Below are 19,743 nucleotides of genomic sequence, written 5' to 3'. Positions count from 1 at the left end.
TTCTTTAGCATGATCTGCATTCATATTATGGGCAAATTTGTCACAAGACAAATCATTTATTAACAATGACCTTTGACCTTATGTCAAAGTAGGATTAAATCAGAGAGTTGTGCACATTGGAAGGCAATCAGGTCAATCTTGTCTTCTAAGACATGTGTTTTTAGAAAGCCAAGTCATTCTGATATTAGAAAGATCCATAACTCAATTTTAGTAGAAGCTAATGATGATCATAATTCATCATCAGAGATGTATTGGAAATAATATTTAAGAAAATTCTGTACATAGGCTGTTTTTATCCCTGTGAAAGTGACATCGCTTATGCTAGGGCTCCTTTCGTTTTAATTTTTGCTTTTCTAACACTATTCACATATGTTTTACAACTCCCCTGGTACTAAAATTCTCAGGCCACTCAGATTAATGTTATCCTTACTATTTACTGTCTATCCAGAATGACAAGCAGTGTTTTGTCTGACTTCTCTTTGTTTGTTTGTTTCAAAAATAAAACATAAGCTATATCCAAAAACAAAAATTAACCACCAATGAAAAGCCGAGATGAAACTCAGAATAAGTGCCGACCGTCAGTTACCTGGGACCCAAAATATGGTGGGATGGAACAGCTTGAACATTTTCTAGAGAATTGAAACAAGGTGGGGCTTCCACCACTGCCTTAGAGGAGATTATTCCAAAAGATACTATAGAGAAAGCATTGTCAGTTTGTTTGTTTGATTGGTTGATTGATTTAATTTGTTTGTTTGTTTATTACTTAAATTTATAGGCTGACCTTCTCCCAATGGACTCAGGGCGGTGTACAGAAATAAAACAAAGATACTAAATTGAAACCCCCAAATATTAAGAAAATATTCGTCCATCACTCATCCATTACATCTAGCATATTACTGGCCAGAGCAGAGTGTTATCGCTCAACGGCCCCAGGCCTGCCAGCAAAGCCATGTTTTAAAGTCTTTTGAAAAGCCAGGAGGATGGGGGCAGTGTGAATCTCTGGGGGGAGTTGATTATAGCGAACTGGAGCCACCACAGAGAAGGCTCTTCCCCCTGGCCCCTCCAACCAGCACTGCTTGATTGACGGGACCTGGAGAAGGCAAACTCTGTGGGATCTAATTGGTCTCTGGGATATGTGACACAAAAGATTGTCCCGTAAATAATCTGGTCCTAAGCCATGTAGTTTATCTTCTGCTTTCCTCCTTTCTTGCTTGCTTTTGGTTTTATTCTTGTGCTATCAGTCTTAGCAGATTTCCCGTTATTGACCATAATAAAAAGCATCACATTGATTCACATTTAACATGCTGGTTTTAAAAGAAGAGTTTGTGTTTACGACTTCCCTGCTACCTTATGGCCTATTGAAAATGCTATGGATAACAAGGGATTTTTCGCAACCGAATGAAATGTGGAACCAGGGGCAGATATCAAAATAACCTCTTCCCCACCCCACCCCATTTCAAAAGTTTAATGAAAGTTCATTTCTGAGATCAGAATCTGCTTTTTTTCAGGGAGTCCAATCAGGGGTGGGTTTCTCCCGGTTTGGACCAGGCCGCCCAAACTGTTATTGACCTGCAGGTGACACAATGATGGCAATTTTCAGTGGATTTTTCTGTGATCTGATGGCTTCTCCTTGTCTTCTGCTCCTGCCCACCCCCACGTTAATACCGACCTTTATTTCTTCGCCTGAAGCATAGCTGAGCAGCTGCTCAGCTGTGTTTCGGGCTGAATCCACCTTCTGAGCATGCACGGAAGTGAAATCGCATGAGGCGAGGTGTGTGTGCGAGGGGGCAGAGGTAGCGAGCATGCATGAAACACCAAGATGCAAACTAATGGCAAAGGTAAGTGGAACCCACCAGTTGGGGATTCCAACTTACCGCCGCTACCAATGCTGATGCGCACACTGCTTTGGGTGACCGGTGTGCACATGTTACAGTGAGATTTGGCTTCTGTGCATGCAAAGGAAGCAAATCTTGTGAGAAGACACATGGATGTGCAAGATTTCAGTGGGTGTTTTTGCTTCTGTACATGCGTGGAACCACAAAATAGCCGAAAATAGCCAAAATCACACGCGCACGCACAACCTCTCGTAAGAGTTTGCTTCCTGCACATACACAGGAGCCAAATCTCACTCCAACCCATGCACCCACCCGCTGGTCACCCGGAGCTACCAGTGTGCCGTTTCTTCCCCGCCCACACTCAATACAGTAACCGAACCCCTGCAGTCCAATGAAATACACAAAGCCACATTTCCTAGAGTAGATCCCTATTATCTGTCCTCAGAACTACTTGTATATCTGATGATTTCTCCTTTCCAGCATTTGATTTGTTAACTAGTTTTATCATAAATCGTAATTCATGTTTGAGACTTTTTATGCCTTTTATGTTTTATTTTTTGCTAATCATCTTGGACATTCAGCTGAATAGGAAGGAGAGATCTATATTGAATGAATGAATATCAATGCTGTAAATAGTTTTGCGGACTGAGGAGAATAGCTTGTCATTAGCCTCCATATTCTACCCAAACACATTCCACACCTTGATTGAATTCATGATATGATTTGGTGGCATACTTACAGTCACAGTAAGATTTGCCCAAGGTATCGCAAATGAGGACTTGTTCTCTGACCGCCAATATTGTAAGGTAGTATTGCTTGGGTTATCTGGTTCCACACAGCTGCATCTGAAAAACAAATCAATGGTTGATGTTATCTTAATCAGAAACGAATAATTTAATTCAGCATCATTTTGTAAATTGTCTGGTGCAATCACATATAAATTAAAGTTGGTTAAACAGCCCTGAATGATATCAGACATAATTTTCCAGTCCCAGAAATGCAGCAATGAAATGGACTCTCACCCTCTTTTCTATAATGGTAAATAAGGTGCTTGTTTTCATAGTGCATATATTACAAAAGTGGCCTGGTGATTCATTGGTAAAAGCCCCTCTATAAAATGCAATCTGTGCTTCAGTCCATTTGTTTTTATTATTTATCTTTTATTCATCCTTATTATTATCTTTCTTACTGCCCCCCTCACTGGTATTACGATGATGGGGATCATTATTCATAACAGCCTGAAGACTCACTTATGCCGCCAGGCCTGGGGCCATTAGATCTTGCCCTCTGGCCAATGAATGTGTTGAGAGAATGTGGAGTGAATGGAATAATTGTTTTTGGGGGGGGCTTTGGGGGGGAGGTAATTCTTGCTAATTGGATTTAAAATGTTGTGTACTATATATTTTATATGTTGTGATCTGCCCCGAGTCCTTGGAGAGGGGCGGCATAATAATAATAATAATAATAATAATAATAATAATAATAATAATAATAATAATTTTCCCGGGTTCACCTGGTGCACCAGTTGCGGCCCTACCTGGACCGGGAGTCACTGCTCACAGTCACTCATGCCCTCATCACCTTGATGTTCGACTACTGTAATGCTCTCTACATGGGGCTACCTTTGAGGAGTGTTCGGAAACTTCAGATCATGTGGAATGCAGCTGCAAGAGCAATCATGGGCTTCCCTAGGTATGTCCATGTTACACCAACACTCCGCAGTCTCAATTCAAAGTGTTGGTTATGACCTATAAAGCCCTTCATGGCACCGGATCAGAATACAGTGGTACCTCGAGATACGAGTTTAATTCGTTCCGGACCTGGGCTCTTAAGTCGAGCAGCTCTTATCTCGAACGACTTTTCCCCATAGGAATTAATGTAAATAATTTTAATTGGTTCCAGCCCTCAAAAAACTCACAAAGTTAGTCTAAATTATGGAGAAAGACATGTTTTTAATGAAGAAATGTACATGTACATATAAATGAATAATGAAGTTTCTTTCACTTAACTTGTAAACTTTCTTAAACTTTTAAATTTACATATGTTCAACTTCTCTGCCACCCAATCCTGTAGGACAGAGGTCCCCAACCCTTTTTGCACCAGGGACCGGCTTTAAGCGATCAAGAGAGGAATGGGTGAATGAATGGACGGAGGGTGGGAAGGAAGGAAGGAAAGAGGGAAGGGACAGGAACAGAGGAAGGAAGCAAGGAAACTTATGAAAGGGGAGAGTAAGAGAGGAATGAGTGAAGGGAGGGAGGGAGGGAAGAAGGTGGGAAGGAGAAAGAAAAGAAGAAATAGAGGAAGGGAAGGTAAAAGAGAGAAAGAAAAAGAGCAAGAAAGAAAGAAAGAAAGAAAGAAAGAATAAAGAAAGAAAGAAAGAAAGAAAGAGGAAAGGGACAGGAACAGAGGAAGAAAGCAAGGAAACTTATGAAAGGGGAGAGTAAGAGAGGAATGAGTGAAGGGAGGGAGGGAGGGAGGGAAGAAGGTGGGAAGGAGAAAGAAAAGAAGAAATAGAGGAAGGGAAGGTAAAAGAGAGAAAGAAAAAGAGCAAGAAAGAAAGCTGCAAGCACCCCCCCCCCCGAGCCCCCCAGGCCGGCTGCAACCTTTTAAAACACGCGCGCCACTTCGCAGCTGTCTCCTGAAGCCGAACGCGGAAGTTAGCGTTTGGCTTCAGGAGACAGCTCCTTGGCGCTTGTATCTCGAATTTGGGCTTGTAAGTAGAACAAAAATATCTCTCCCCTCCCAGCTCTTATCTCGAGTTGCTCTTAAGTAGAGCAGCTCTTATGTCGGGGTTCCACTGTATCTCTGAGACCGCCTTCTGCAACACGAATACCAGCGAACGGTTAGGTCCCACAGTCGGCCTTCTCCGGGTCCTTTCGACGAAACAATGTTGTCTGGCGGGACCCAGGGGAAGAGCCTAAACTGTGGCGGCCCCAACCCTTTGGAATCAACTGCCCCTTGAGATTAGGATTGCCCCCACCCTCCTTGCCTTTCGTAAACTCCTTAAAACCCACCTTTGACGTCAGGCATGGGGAAATTGATTCCCCTGGACCTTTTCGTTTTGTGTATGGTTTGTATGAGATGTATGACTGCTTTTATATTAAGGGTTTTTAAAACTCTTTTAACTATTGGATTTGTATTGTTTTGTTGTTGTAAGCCGCTCCAAGTCTCCGGAGAGGGGCGGCATATAAATCTACACTGAGACCTTCAGCACTGGAGACAGATGTCTTGGATGGCCAAATAAAGTATTCAACTCAATTCAATTTTCAGTCATTGCTCCACTTTGAAGGAAGACGATGAATCTACAAAACTTTTCCTTCTACTGAGTTCTCAGAAGGACAAAAAAAATTATTTTGTTTAGACATACACTTCATTACAATGTAAATTGAGGAGGACCACAGCATTGAAAGGGTTCTCTGAAAAACAGGAGAGAATATATAACTCTGTGGTGAATCACTTTTGTAATACTATGTGTCCACATTCACACATTTTAAAAAGAGCACAAATACATAACCCTTCTTCATGCAATGGTAATATTTGCATAATGGTGTGCATATCATGATTTTGGCATCATTGTGATCTGCTGTAGACAACAAACTATGCTAGAGGGTTTGCCCATTGTGCTGTTTTTTGCACTCCAGGGCATCAGGAGGCTTCCCTGAACCCTCCGGATTGCAAAAAATAGCACAACAAGCAAGCCAGAAGTGCATTTTATGAACTTCCGGTTTGACTTTTTTTTCACCATCCTGAGCTTTGGTAAGGACTGTGGGCAGGCGCGGGAATGGGGATGATTGTGCGCATGTGCAGGGGCAGCATAGGTGTGTACAGCAGTGGGCTACAAGACAGAATCCTAAATTGCACAAGAATCTGTTGTGGTTCAGCCTGAGGCTGCTCAGGGACCGGCTGTGTCTCTGCTGGCTCCATGCCCGGAGGAGGATGACAGCGAAGAGGAGGGGGCTGAACAGTCGGACGGGGGAGAGGAAAGTCAGGAATGGGATGAAGGAGAACAGCATGAGAGCCCCGGGGGGGGCTCTCCCCAGCCAGTAGCTTGGAGTCATTAGGTGATGAAGCACAAGCCGTCATTGACATGCGACAGAGATGGTCAGATCAAAGAAAGGAGCAATTAAAGAAGTATTATCAGCACTGAATTAGGAACAGCTGGGCTTGGGTGTGGTCCTCCTTAGCAGGGTTTAAAAGGCAGGCAAGCCCTTGAAGCCATGTGGAGTGTTATCACTTGGAGTTACGGTGTCCTGCTTTGTTCCCGACGTCTCTGTTCCTGGCTTGTGGCCCAGCAGTTTGGAAGACCCGTGGGAGGTGTAGGTCTGCTATCTACAGCCTCGTCTTGGCAGCAAGAATCCTGTATTGCTGCATGGACTTTTGTCTTCGTGGATATATTTGAAGATACAGCGTTTTCCTGTTTGTAAGGACATTTTCTGTTACCTGTGTTTTTCTTGAATTTTATAAACTGCCTTTGCCTTTTATCGGTGTGTCTTGATCCTCTTTTTGGGTTGGTATTGGCTTCCAGAGTGACCCAGACAGAACAGAATCGTAAGTTCTTGCGGGACAAGTGCGATTTTGCTACTACACCTGTGGAGATAGCAAAATTGCACACGGAACCACAGGTTAAACCTCGACAAAACACGGGTGCAATTTTGCTACTTCCACAGGTGCAGCAGCAAAATTGTGCTGGTCCTGCAAGAACTTACGAGCCGCGGTGGCGAGCACAATTTAGCGTTCCAGCTCGTAGCCCATTGTTGGATGTGTATATGTGTGTATAACCATAGGGGGAGGGAAGGGGTGTGGGCATGTGTACACATGATAGCACACCCACACAACCCCCAAAAAGGTTTGCCATCACTGATATATACATATAAACATCTGAAATTTGATCATGAATCATAGGAGTGCTGCCTCCGTAAGTGTGAAAAACGGTCATGTGTTACTTTTTTCACTGCTTTGAATAGTCACTAAATGAATGGTTTTTAAGTTGAGGACTACTTGTGCTCTGCCACACCTTCTCAACCTTTCAAGTTTCCCACCAGTCCTAGAACTTGGATCTTCCTGTTAAGCCATATTTCGTTTTAGATAAAATGGAATATTAATCCCTTCAGTCCTGTGTTGTTCCTTTTGGCTTTCAGCAGATTATCTCAACCAGAGGAACCTTTCTCTCAGAATATTAATCTTTATTTTTTTAATGCCAACTGGGGATTGAACCTGGGCATAAAAAGACTCTGTTCCTTTATTAAGCTTGATGGGATTGCTAATATCAATCTTCATGATTGTCATCCGGGGATTTGTGCAAAACTAAATGAAAAGGTTAGGGATAAACAGGAAAAAGGGATTATAAAATAAGGGATTCGGCTGGAAAACAAAAAAAAAGATCATACAATGGGGTAATTCTCTTTGCAACTTCAAGCCACATCGAAGTTTTTATTATGTTTCAGGAACAAAACAGAGATTTTATTTTGGCCATTTAATTTTGAATGATATATAACTGTATTGTGGAAACAAAGTCCAGTTTGTCTTTTGAAAAAGCACTTTTGGTACTGTGGAAAATTAAAAATAATAACTTGCCCCCTACTACGGGAAACAAATAGCAGTGTAAACGAGATTTGTACTAGTTTTATCAAAATGTCTGGACACGCAAGAATAATCCACTTTGTCATACAGCAATATACTTTTCCTGTTTCCCACCTGCTGTTAAAGCTACATGTCAAAAATGAATTATGAAGTCAAATGAAAGAACTACAGAAGATGCCGTATAGGTATCCAAGCGTTAAAAAAGCAACTCCAAAGTAACTGTGGGGCCCAAAAGAGACGCTTATTTTATACATTGGGTTTTTTTAAAGGAAGAGACAAATGCTTCTCAGAAAGCATCTAAAGCAGGCAATCTCAAATTCCAAACTTTGACATAGAATATTAAGGGAAGGAGGGAGGGAGAGAGAGAGAGAGAGATACACATATATAAATATTATCTTCAGATCTAGAAACTCCCTTGGGCAGTTGAAACTAAAAATAGACAGTGATGGGTTCCTATGGGTACGGTCAGGTACGCAGAACCAGTAGAAAAAAATTGTTCCCCCCCCCCTTCTGGGCTCTGGGTATGTTTTTCTGATCGTAGTAAATGAGGTTGAATGTGTATACAGTGGTACCTCATGATACGAACCCCTCGTCTTACGAACAATCCGAGATACGAACCCGGGGTTCAGAAAATTTTTGCCTCTTCTTACGAACTTGTTTCTTTTTATGAACCCGCTGCCGCCGCCGAGAAGCCCCACCGCCTGGCTGTCGCTTTTTGAAACAGCCGGGGGGCTTCCCAGCAGCCTCCTAAACCCGAACGCCAAACCCGAACTTCAGGGTTCAGCGTTCGGGAGGCCTCCGAGAAGCCCCCCGGCTGTTTTAAAAGGTGACAGCTGGGCAGCGGGGCTTCCCAGCGGCCTCCCAAACCTGAACTTTTGCCGAACTTCCGAGTTCGGCATTCGGGAGGCCGCTGGGAAGCCCCGCCGCCCGGCTGTCACCTTTTAAAATAGCCGGGAGGCTTCTCGGAGGCCTCCCGAACGCCGAACCCGGAAGTTCGGGTTTGGCATTCGGGTTCAGGAGGACGCTGGGAAGCACCCCTGGCTGTTTCAAAAGGTGACAGCCGGGCGGCGGCATTTTTTTCCGGGTGTTTTTTTTCGTTCCACGGATTAATGGATTTTACATTGTTTCCTATGGGAAACACTGTTTTGTCTTGCAAACTTTTCATCTTACGAACCTCCTCCTGGAACCAATTAGGTTCGTAAGACGAGGTATTACTGTAATTTTAGAAGAGGTGTGTGTGTGTGTGTGTACATACACATACAGTTTATATAGTAGATAGTGTATATTTTTGTGTGCCTGTGTGTAATATGTATGTACACATATGCCATATATACATAGAATTAAATAGTATATTTTGGATGTTCAGTAATAGTAAATAGATAGGGAAATTATATCTCTTTGAGGCGAGGAGAAGCCAGGCACCCTAACCCTAACCCTTGACGGGAATGATGTAAAGTTGGCCACCTTTAAGCCAGTCACATGAACTTAACCCAGGCCCGGTCACATGATCGTCAAGCCACTCCCACCCAGTCATTATGGCTGGCAAGCCACTCCTACAAAATAAACCACGGCCAAAGTGTGGTAGTAAAAATTTTTGCAGCCCTTCACTGAAAATAGAGGCAATTGATTAAGAGAGGTGTCCACATGTGCAGACTTTCCAAATGCTCTGCTCGAAACAGAAGAGTGTATTTGTAGCTCAGGATGGAACTATGGAGTCTTTGCTGCTCTTTAAGCTTGGCTGTTTGCTTGCAGATGTTTCATCACCAGACTAGGTAACATAATCAGTCTGCAAGCAACCAACCAATCAACTTCAGAGAGCATCAGGGACTCCATTCTATCCCCTCCTCTGTCAATCACCACCATTCCACACCCACTGAGCAACCTCAGGAATGCTTGTGTGGTTCTGAATTCCCCCACCCTCCACCTAAAGAGTGTCTGTGCATATGTGTATTCATATGTGTGAACATAAACATTGACAAAAACACCAGCACTGGGAGACTGAATTCTCTATCCATGTACATGGGCGGGTATTTAACTATATGTGTACATATGTTATTGTATGAGTGTGCATCTGTTTATATGTTTGTGTATGTGAGTGATATACGGTATTCTTCCAAGACTGGTTTTTTGTGGTTTTTCTATTGTTTTATTTGAGACAGAGTAAAAAGTTTAAATATGAGCCACTGTCCATAAGATTTCAGTACCTCATTACGGCTATATATAGGAGATGCTCACTTTTGCCCTCCCTCTCCTTCGAGAATCAGGGTCTGATTGAGACAGCAAAGGGGCAGAGGCTTGCTAGAAAGCCCAACAGCATGTTTACGAAATGGCAGGTCCAGGAGCTCTGATATGCTGCCTCTCTATCGGGCTTTTCTGGGAGGAAGCCCATCTTTCAACGCACTTTCCCAGGATACTTCAGGAATCAGGCTCAATGTGGAAGTAAGGATCCCCACCGCCTGGAACCTGAAATGCAACTCGCGGAGCACATGGGCAGAGCTACATTCGGAGTATAAAACGCACCCAGATTTTCACCCTCTTTTTGGGGGGCAGGGGGAAGGTGCGTCTTATACTCCCCAAAATACAGTAGCTTTTATCAGTTCTGAATCAGAGATTTGATGGAGACTTTCTCTACAGCTATGTTTCAGATACGCTTGAAAAGGAACTACTATAGGGAGGAAGGGAGGGAAGGAAGGAAGGAAGAAACTCTCTCTTCATTGTCATTTTATACCAGCTAACATCCCATAGTAAGGGCACATAGTTGGTTAGATTGAGTGTAATTTATCTTAATTACAATCATTATGCAATGCTTCATGTCTCTTGATGACTGCAGAGTATAAGGTTTTCCAATGAGTATATGGAAGAGTTGGCAGAAGCATGATGGATGGAGTCCAGATCCCTCCCACATCAGTGTGCCTGCTGACCGTGTTTTTGAGATTGTGCATTTGGCTTGATTAGGTAAGCAGCCATACACAGATACAAATGTGTGCTTATCAAACTCCTCTGTCCGATCAGGCACCATTGACCGAAATTCCCCATCAGATAAACGAACATATTCATGTTCTCTTTTCATTAATGTTTTAAAGGTGCTAACTCAAATGTGAGCACACACAAGTTTCCTGAAGTCTCAGTACCTAGTGCCTGAGAGGACTGGAGTCTCACAATGGAGCCTACGAATAGAAGGCAGGGGGTTGTGAGGCCAACACACAAACACCTTTGCTAAGTCCTTCATTCCCACTTAAGATTCAAAATTTACAGGTTTTAAATATGATATATGACCTAACCCCAAAATTAAAGCAAGCAAACAAACAAACAAACAAATAAGTAATAACAGCATCCTTTAACTAAAAGAATCTAGCTCAGTTATTCATCAGAGTGACATGAACTTGGCACCTTAAACAACTTTCACAGTGGGAGAGTATGCTCCCAATTCTTAAATGTATGCCATGGACAGATTGTCATATGCATAGCGCCATGCCAAAGCTCTTCGAAATTATTCAGTATAATCTGTTAATAATCAAGGGACGTCTGGTAAAAAAATTTTTTTTTCCTTTTTTTGTTAGAAAACATCCATTCATCCCTTTTGAAGTACGGAACAGAACTGCCAAAGTAAAGATAAAATGAGTGAATCCATTTTTGAATATTATCTGGGGGAAATTGACTCTGATGAAGTAATGGCAGGTGGGGATGACCCTGGGAGGCAGGAGGAAGAGCTTCAGACCAGACAACTGGCACACAAACATGTCTCTACAGAAGAGGGGGGGGGATAGTATGGGAAATATTTCAGAATGGCCTCACCCTAGTAAAAGGAAAGATGAGAAATGCATTTAGCCCCCAAGATTCTATTAATGCAGTGCTTCTCAATTATTTTCTGTTACACCCTGCCCCCAGGAAGAAGTAAACATTTCGTGCCTCTCCCCAACTCTCCAAGTGTTAATTTTATTTATTACCGTGTTTCCCCGAAAATAAGACACTGTCTTATATTAATTTTTGCTCCAAAAGTTGTGCTACGTCTTATTTTCGGGGGGTGCCTTATATTTCTCAAATAAGACAAATTCACAGGCAGAAAAGCCAAAGAAAATGTACCGTATGGTACACTGATTATGGTACGGTACCTGTCAGTATGGCACCCACACACACAAATGACGGCATTTATATGGTACAACAGTATACTCCTGCTATTGCAGCTTCCGGCCACCAGAGGAACTACAGTCTACGCACTGTAGTGGAGACTGTAATGGCGGTGAGACAGCAGCAGACTATGTCTGCTGTACTGGACGGTACAAAGCGATGGAAGGGGCCAGCAGGGGACGCCACATTATTACAGTACCGCTAGGAACAGCTTTGAATGGTACCGTATGTTTTTCCACCGTACCGTATGTAAACTTGACTACGCCTTATTTTCAGGGGGTGCCTTATATTAGCAAATTCTGCAAAACCTCTGACATGCCTTACTTTCAGGGTATGTCTTATTTTCGGGGAAACAGGGTATAAGCTGCAAGCAAACTATTGGCTGGGGAAGGCTGCACTATCTACTTACCTAGGAATAAGTCACACTGAATTCAGTGGATCCTGTTTTTGGTTAGGCAGGCATAGGCTACCGTGGTTAGGTAGCCTGGTATCACTGGGTCGGCCCTGTGTCTTTTGACACAAGGCCAGGCCAGCTTAATCAAGTCGATCTTTTGGGGTCGCCGGCCTGGCCCATAATCGCCGCCTCTGCTGGGCACTCACAGTGAATGGTGTGGGAGGAAGCTTTAGGGTGCCAATCAAAGCTTGCGTCCAACTGCAGAGGATGCTCCTCCTTGTCCAGCAGCAGGTTTGCTACGCCATTCATGACTACCATGGCACCCACTGAGAACAAGAAGAACCCATGCAGCCACCCTGACCCGCCTGGCAGCCTTCTCTTCCGGGCTTGGAGCAGTGTGCAACTGGGAAAATACTCCCCGTCTTGGGGGGGAATCGACCGAGAGAGACCACGCATGTTCCTCAGAGTCACGCGCACCCCACTATTTGAGGAGGACTCTGTTAATGTAACCTTACAACAGCCGCTCCGAGTCTCCGGAGAGGGGCGGCATACAAATCTAAATAATAATAATAATAATAATAATAATAATAATAATAATAATAATAATAATAATAATATAAAATAGGTGCTGGTAAACTCTTTTTAGTATGATGATGATGATGATGATGATGATGATAATAATAATAATAATAATAATAATAATAATGATGATGATGATGATACAAAAAATAGAGTTTACCAGCACCTACAGAACACACAGCTTAAAAAATAGGGTGGGGCTTCTCAGCAAATGTGAATATCCAACCCTTCAATGCAAATACCTCATCATACGAATTTAATTGGTTCCAGGAGGAGGTTCGTAAGGTGAAAAGTTCATAAGATGAAACAATGTTTCCCATAGGAATCAATGTAAAAGCAAATAATGCGTGCAAATCCTTCAGGAAAATCCCAAACTTTAGAAGGGAGGCGAACAGAGGGCAGGGAGGAGCAGCTAAAGGGGGCGGGTGGAAGAAGCAAGGCCAGGCTAAAGGGTGAGTGGGAAGGAAGAAAGGCAAGGGGGGCGCCCCTCCCTTTTCTTTCTTAAAAAGACACCGTTTCAGTGCCTTTGCAAGCATGCAAAATCTTTACTCCTCCAAGCTGCCCCTCCCTTTTCTTTCTTAAAAAGACACCGTTTCAGTGCGTTTGCAAGCATGCAAAATCATTACTCCTCCAAGCTGTCCCTCCCTTTTCTTTCTTCAAAAAAGGGGGGGGAAAGAAACCCCTTCATCCCAGCAGCAGCTGCTTGGGTTCGTAAGGTGAAAATAGTTCGGAAGAAGAGGCAAAAAAATCTTAAACACCGGGTTCGTATCTTGAAAAGTTCCTTAGAAGAGACGTTCGTAAGATGAGGTACCACTGTACAAGCAACCATTGCTATTTTCAAAGATCCCATTCTAGCATAAAACTATGGATCATGAAACTGTGAATAACAAAACTTCAGTTGCCAAAGAAGCCCACAACCCTGCCAATTTTACTGCTGTGGCCATTAAGACTCTAAAAAAATGTGTGTGTGGTTACCAAATGGTTACCTACCCTGTGATAGACAGTTATAAAATTGCAATCTAAAAACCCCTTAATAATAGTAAGAAAATGTTACATATACGTTCCACTTATAGTTTCAATTGTGGAGAAATATCTACAGTGGAATCCATTATGAGATAACTGTAAAGGTATCATTCAACATTCAAGGAAGGCCCATTTTAATATCCAGTAATACAGAGATATACAAAGACACAGATACACACAAGGTATTCTTATACTAAGAACAGATTTAAGTAACTATTCACACAAGCCAAAGGACTGTTACAGAGGTCTATAAACTCAGTATATACCCTTTAATTGATTTTCCCACAAGAACCTCTATATAAATATACCTATTTTCTATACATGTCCACAGAGAAATAAAATTTGTTGACATTCATTGGATCGATTTTCAGTATGTACTCAGAGAATTGCAACCATATGGTTGGCTATTCAGCTTTGGAAAACATATGATGCCTTTATGTTATCCATCAGCTATCCATCAATAAAGTGATATCTTTGGCCAATGACAAAGTCCATAGATAGTGGGGCTAGGGTGGGGTTTTTATTTGTAATGTGAAAATGTATTGAGTTAAAGAACTGAAAAAAGACAAAATGAGCAGGTGTGTATATTTACCTTATGAATGATAATAGCTAGCAAAAAAAATGACAGAAAATTTAATTTGCTATTTTTGGCAAGGGAGAGACTGATATAGTTTTAGAAACTGAAAAGGTCTTTCCAAATTTATTACTGTGCCAACTCATAAGCAGACTCATACATCAGTTACAATTGCCATGAAGATACCTCTGACGATTTCTTTAGAAATATTTGACCATACAATTAACCATTCCAGAAAGAATTTCAATATAAGTACAGTACCTACAAAGCAAAGGATTGCACAGCTTTCAGAACATTGAGGCAAACCTAATTACAAAATTTATTTTTTATTTTTCTTATTTTTTTATTAAATTTATATGCTGCCCAACTCCCGAAGGACTCTGGGTAGCTTAACAGCAGAATAAAATATTAAGAACATCCAAAACATTAAAACAATTTAAAATCCATACATATCATTTCATGGCCGGATCTCGCTGATTAGAACCGCGAGATCAACGGCCCCAGGCCTGCCGGAAACTGCTTTTTGGAAGGCCAATAGGGTGGGGGCAGTCCTGACCTCTGGAGGTAATTGGTTCCAGAGATCTGGGGCAGCCACAGACAAGGCCATCCCCCGCAGGTCCACCAGCTGACACTGTTTAACTGACAGGTCCTGGAGGAGACCAACCCTGTGGTATCTCACCGGTCACTGGGAGTTGTGTGGCAGAAGGCGGTCTCAAAGATAACCTGGCCCTAAGCCATGTAGGCCTTTAAAGGTAATGACCAACACCTTGAATTGCACCTGGAGACCAATAGAGAGCCAGTGCAGCTTATGGAGAATTGGTGTAATGGGGATGTATATAGGTGCATCCCTGACAGTTCGTGCAGATGCATTCTGGACCAGTTGTAGTCTCTGAGCACTCTTCAAGGGTAGCCCCACATAAAGTGCATTACAATAATCTACTCATGAGGTGACAAGGGCATGATTGACTGTGAGGAGTGCCTCTTGATCCATGTAGGGTCGTTGCTGTGGTTAGCTCTGGCCCAGCTCCTGCCCCAAGGATTGTGGATGTGGGGGAGACATCCACATGCTGCAGGTCGGTTTTGCCCCCGGTGGAATCTGATGATGAAGGCTCCTCTGACCAAGAAGACATGAGTGACAGGGAGGAGGAGAGTGTGGCAGACAGCTCAGAAGGAGATCAATTATCTAGCTCCTCCTTGGATTCGGAACAAGAGTTAATGATACAGCCACGCATGAGGAGAGCAATGCATAGGCAACAACAACTGAGAGATTATTATCAAAGAAAGTGAGGCCACCTGTGATTGGGTGGGGCTGTGGTGATTAGTGAGGCTGCTATAAATAGCAGCCTGTGGGTTTGGCCATTGTGAAGGATTATCTGATTGTTGTGTTTCGTGACTGCTTTACTGACTTTGACTTTTTGTGTGCTGATTTTCCCCCGCTTTGAAACTAAACCAGAGCAAAGTGTGTTTCACTTTGTAAAGAAGAAGGACTGTGAATTGCCTCACAGCTGCAAGCTAAGTATCACAGAACTGATAAGGGACTTGTACAAATTACCAGTTTGTTTGGAGACGAGTGCTCTTTGCTATACCAAAAGAGGTCTTGGTTTAAGTGAATTTTCATTATAAAGAATTTTCAAACGTGTGTGTGTCTGAAATTTGTACCTGTGAATTTTTGGGAGGATTCTACCAGAGAGCCTGACAGAACAGGTCGTAGTTGGTGCACAAGACACATTTGTTCAAAGTCCCTTTAGCTACAGCTGTCAAATGTTGATCTAGTTTTAGGTGTGATTCTAGGAGGACACCCAAATTTCGAACCTGTTGTGAGGGGGACAACTTCTCTCCCCCAAGAGCCAAGGATGGACAGTTGACATAGTCTTTAGGAGGCAATATCCACAGCCACTCGGTCTTGGCTGGGTTGAGTCCGAGCCTGTTAACTCCCATCCAAACCCTCACAGCCTCAAGGCACCGACACATTACTGTTTCACTGCATTGATGTGGGGTAGAAATATATAACTGGGTATAATCTGCATATTGCTGATACCTCACCCTGAATTGTCAGGTCACCTCACCCAGTGGTTTCATGTAGATATTAAATAGGAGGGAGAGAAGATTAAGCCCTGAGGCACTCCACAGACGAGGGGTCTAGGGGTCGATCACTGTCCTCCTACAAACACCGACTGAGATTGACCAGAGAGAGAGGAGGACAACCACCATAACACGGTGCCTCCTAATCCCAACTCTCTTAAGTCATCCCAGAAAGATACCATGATCAATGGTATTGAAAGCAGCTGAGAGATCAAGTAGTACCAAGCCTGAGGAATGCTCCCCATCTAAGGCTTGCCAGAGATTGTCCATCAGTGCAACCAAATCAGTTTCCCAAAGCAGGGTCCAGATAATCTGTTTCATCCAATAACCATAGGAGCTGGAGTGCCACCACTTTCTCAACAACTTTCCCTACAAAGGATAGGTTGGAAACTGGACGAAAGTTCTTTAATTCAGCTGGGTCCAGGGAAGGCTTTTTGAGAAGGGGTTGCACAACTGCTTCCTTTAACGGCTGCAGAAAGGAACCCTCACTCAAGGACACGTTAACTAAAGCCTGGAGCCAGCACCGAGCCACCCTCCTGTTGGCTGAAACCAGCCAGGAGAGGCACAGGTCCAAAAGACAAGTGAAGGAACTCATCGCTCCTATTGCCTTGTCACAGATTCAAACTCATCCCACACAATTGGACTAAGACCCATCACTGTCATCTCAATCAAAATTGCCTAATCAGAGTCAAGGTCCATCTGAATCTGAGTGACTTTATCCAACATAAACTGCACAAATTCCTCAGCTCTATCCTGCAAGGCTCCTCTGTTCCCTCTATTTTGAGGAGGGAATGAGTCACCCTAAAAAGGGTGGCTGGGTGCGAATCAGTGGATGCAATAAGTGTGGAAAAATGGAAGCATTTTTCTGCCTGTATCGCCACTAAATAAGTCCTAATAAAGGCTCTCAGATCATTTCTTGCTGAGGTTAGACTTTAAGGAACCACTTGCCCACCACAGGGAGGCAGAACCGATTAAGTGGCTCCACCCAGATGCCTAATGGACCCTGAAGGGTTCCAGAAGAAGCTTGGGAGATACCTGACTCCCTTGTTCACAACACAGCTGAGTTCCTAGCGGCTGCCTGATTTGGAGGTACTGGTTGTCCGGTGTTGCTCTACATTTCTCTTCTGGTACTTCATCTCCTGGAGCTCCTGAAGCTCCTCAGTAAACCAGGATCCACCACCACGGAGAGGTCGCAAAGGGGCAATGTGGTCCAGTGCCCCCAGATGCCACCCTATTTCAGGCAGCCACTAGGAACTCAGCTGTGTTGTGGACAAGGGAGTCAGGTATCTCCCAAGCTTCTTCTGGAACCCTTCAGGGTCCATTAGGCATCTTGGGTGGAACCACTTAATCGGTTCTGCCTCCCCGTGGTGGGCATGTGGTTCCTTAAAGTCTAACCTAAGCAAGAAATGATCTGACCATGACAAGGGAGAAATAACTATACCCCTTAATCATATCCCCACTGCCCCGAGAGGAACACCAGGTCAAGTGTGTGCCCCCCCCCCCCCGAGTCGGATCCTGAACTACTTGGGTCAGATCAATGGTTGTCATGGAAGCCATGAACTCCTGAGTCGCATCCGACGATTTGCCAAGTGAAGGCAGGTTAAATTCCTCCAGTACTACAAGCCTGGGGAACTCTACCACCAATCTGACTACCACCTCTAGCAGCACAGGCAGGGCCATCGTAATGCAGTTGGGAGGCAGGGACATCAGCAGTAAGTGCAATGGAAGCCCTGAGTCCAACTTCAAGAGGAGAGACTCACACCCAACAATGAGATGGTAATATCAGCAAGTCACAACTATATTATAGATTGGTATAAACTTGGTTGGTTGGATTAAATATAAAATTGATGTATATCACCAGAGGAAAAAATGAAATGAGTTAATGTGTAGAATTTACTGAATTTGAATACTATTTACTTTCTTTTTGCATAAGATATCAATTTGAAATAAGATACAAAGAACTTACTATGAACTAATATCTTATTGTAACCTATATAAGTGAACTTGGAATTTTTTAGAGGGGCATTTAGTTATGAGAAAAAATAGGGATTAAGGAAAATTAATGATGAGTAAAGAGAATAATGAAGAGAAAAAAGCATTATAGCTTGGACTTAAGAAGCAAGCGGAACAATAACTAGCTGAGGAGGTAAGCAATAGCAGTACATTTAGCCTGAAGATTTGGAATTAATTAGTAGGACTCCCAGAAGAGAAAACTAGACTTTGAATGGAGATAGCATTAGGAAGATAATACATACCCGAAACACAACACTAGGTGGATGTAATACTTATCAAGCCTACAGGATTATAAATATAGAAACAATACCAAATAATGATAGTGATAGGGAGGGCACCATTAACTTAACAGCTTGGAAGAAAACATCATTCTGTTAAATATGAGGTGAGAGAGAATGAGAAGAATTCAGGGAAAGGTAAAAGAGGGAGAAAGAGGAAATAGAAAGTGAGAGAAGAGAAGAAGAAGCAGAAGGAAGTAGAAGGCGGAGAGAAGAAGAGAGTAAGTAAAGATGGAATAGAGGGGGAGGAGGAGAGGAATAAGAAGGTAGGAGGGGAAATGGAAGCAGAAGGAGGGGAGTGTGAGAGGGAGAGACTGACAAATAAGAGCAGAAAATTGGTGCAAAACAAGATATTGACTTATGACTGATTGATTGATTGATTTAAAATGTATGTATATTTATGTTATTGATATATTTTAAGGTATGTGTGTACTGATATGCAAATGGAATTTGTAGATAATTTTTTTTTAAAATAATAATAATATGGGCATGGCTAGGTGATCATATGACTGGGTGGGCATCGCCAATTCAATGTCAATGTCACTCACATCAAGGGGTGCCTCTCCAGCAACTTCTCGCCTCCCCACCCCGGTTCCTTAGAGCCCCAGTAGGAAGCAGTTGTAATGATTTCTTTTATTATGTGAACAGAAGAAATGTAAGGAAACAGTATATAATGCAACTTCAAAAGTAATAACTATGATCATAACAAAAGGGGAGATAATAATGAGTCCATATCAGAGAAAGCTTTCTTCTATACCCCATTTATTTAAAAATCTAATTAAAATATTGACAAACAAGTGACCCTCCTTGCCTTTCGTAAACTCCTTAAAACCCACCTCTGTCATCAGGCTTGGGGGAACTGAGACATCCCCCCCTTGCCTATGTAATTTTGTGCATGATATGACTGTGAGTATGTATTTTATCTACTGGGGTTTTTTTTTTAGACTTTGTAATGTAAAACTGTTATTTTAGATTTTAATTATTAGATTTGTTACCATGTATTGTTTTTATCACTGTTGTGAGCCGCCCCGAGTCTACGGAGAGGTGCGGCATACAAATCTAATTATTATTATTATTATTAATAATAATAATAATAATAATAATAATAATAATAATAATAATATATTAATGTGATCATGATGATCTTGACAAGTTCATCAGCATGAGATTTGTGGACGGGGAGCCAAACCCGAGCAATAAATAGCAAATTTATTTTCCTACTGGGCATTTCCTTCCTAATTGTCATAGTAGAAACTC

General features: G+C 42.6%; 1 protein-coding gene across 1 annotated transcript in view; it reads right to left on the bottom strand.

The window, feature by feature from the left end:
• The window catches only part of SLC4A10 (solute carrier family 4 member 10), a 219,760-nt gene that overhangs the window by 31,296 nt on the left and 168,721 nt on the right, over positions 1 to 19,743 (bottom strand). Inside the window, exon 17 of the mRNA XM_070731642.1 lies at positions 2,575 to 2,680. Within this exon, the coding sequence (XP_070587743.1) occupies positions 2,575 to 2,680 (106 nt within the window). The remainder of the gene's footprint in view (positions 1 to 2,574; positions 2,681 to 19,743) is intronic.

This window comes from Erythrolamprus reginae, chromosome 1 (assembly GCF_031021105.1).
Source record: "Erythrolamprus reginae isolate rEryReg1 chromosome 1, rEryReg1.hap1, whole genome shotgun sequence".
Classification (NCBI taxonomy): Eukaryota; Metazoa; Chordata; class Lepidosauria; order Squamata; family Dipsadidae; genus Erythrolamprus; species Erythrolamprus reginae.
The sequence above is the reverse complement of the archived record's forward strand: the minus strand, read 5'-3'. Positions and strand labels throughout refer to the sequence as shown.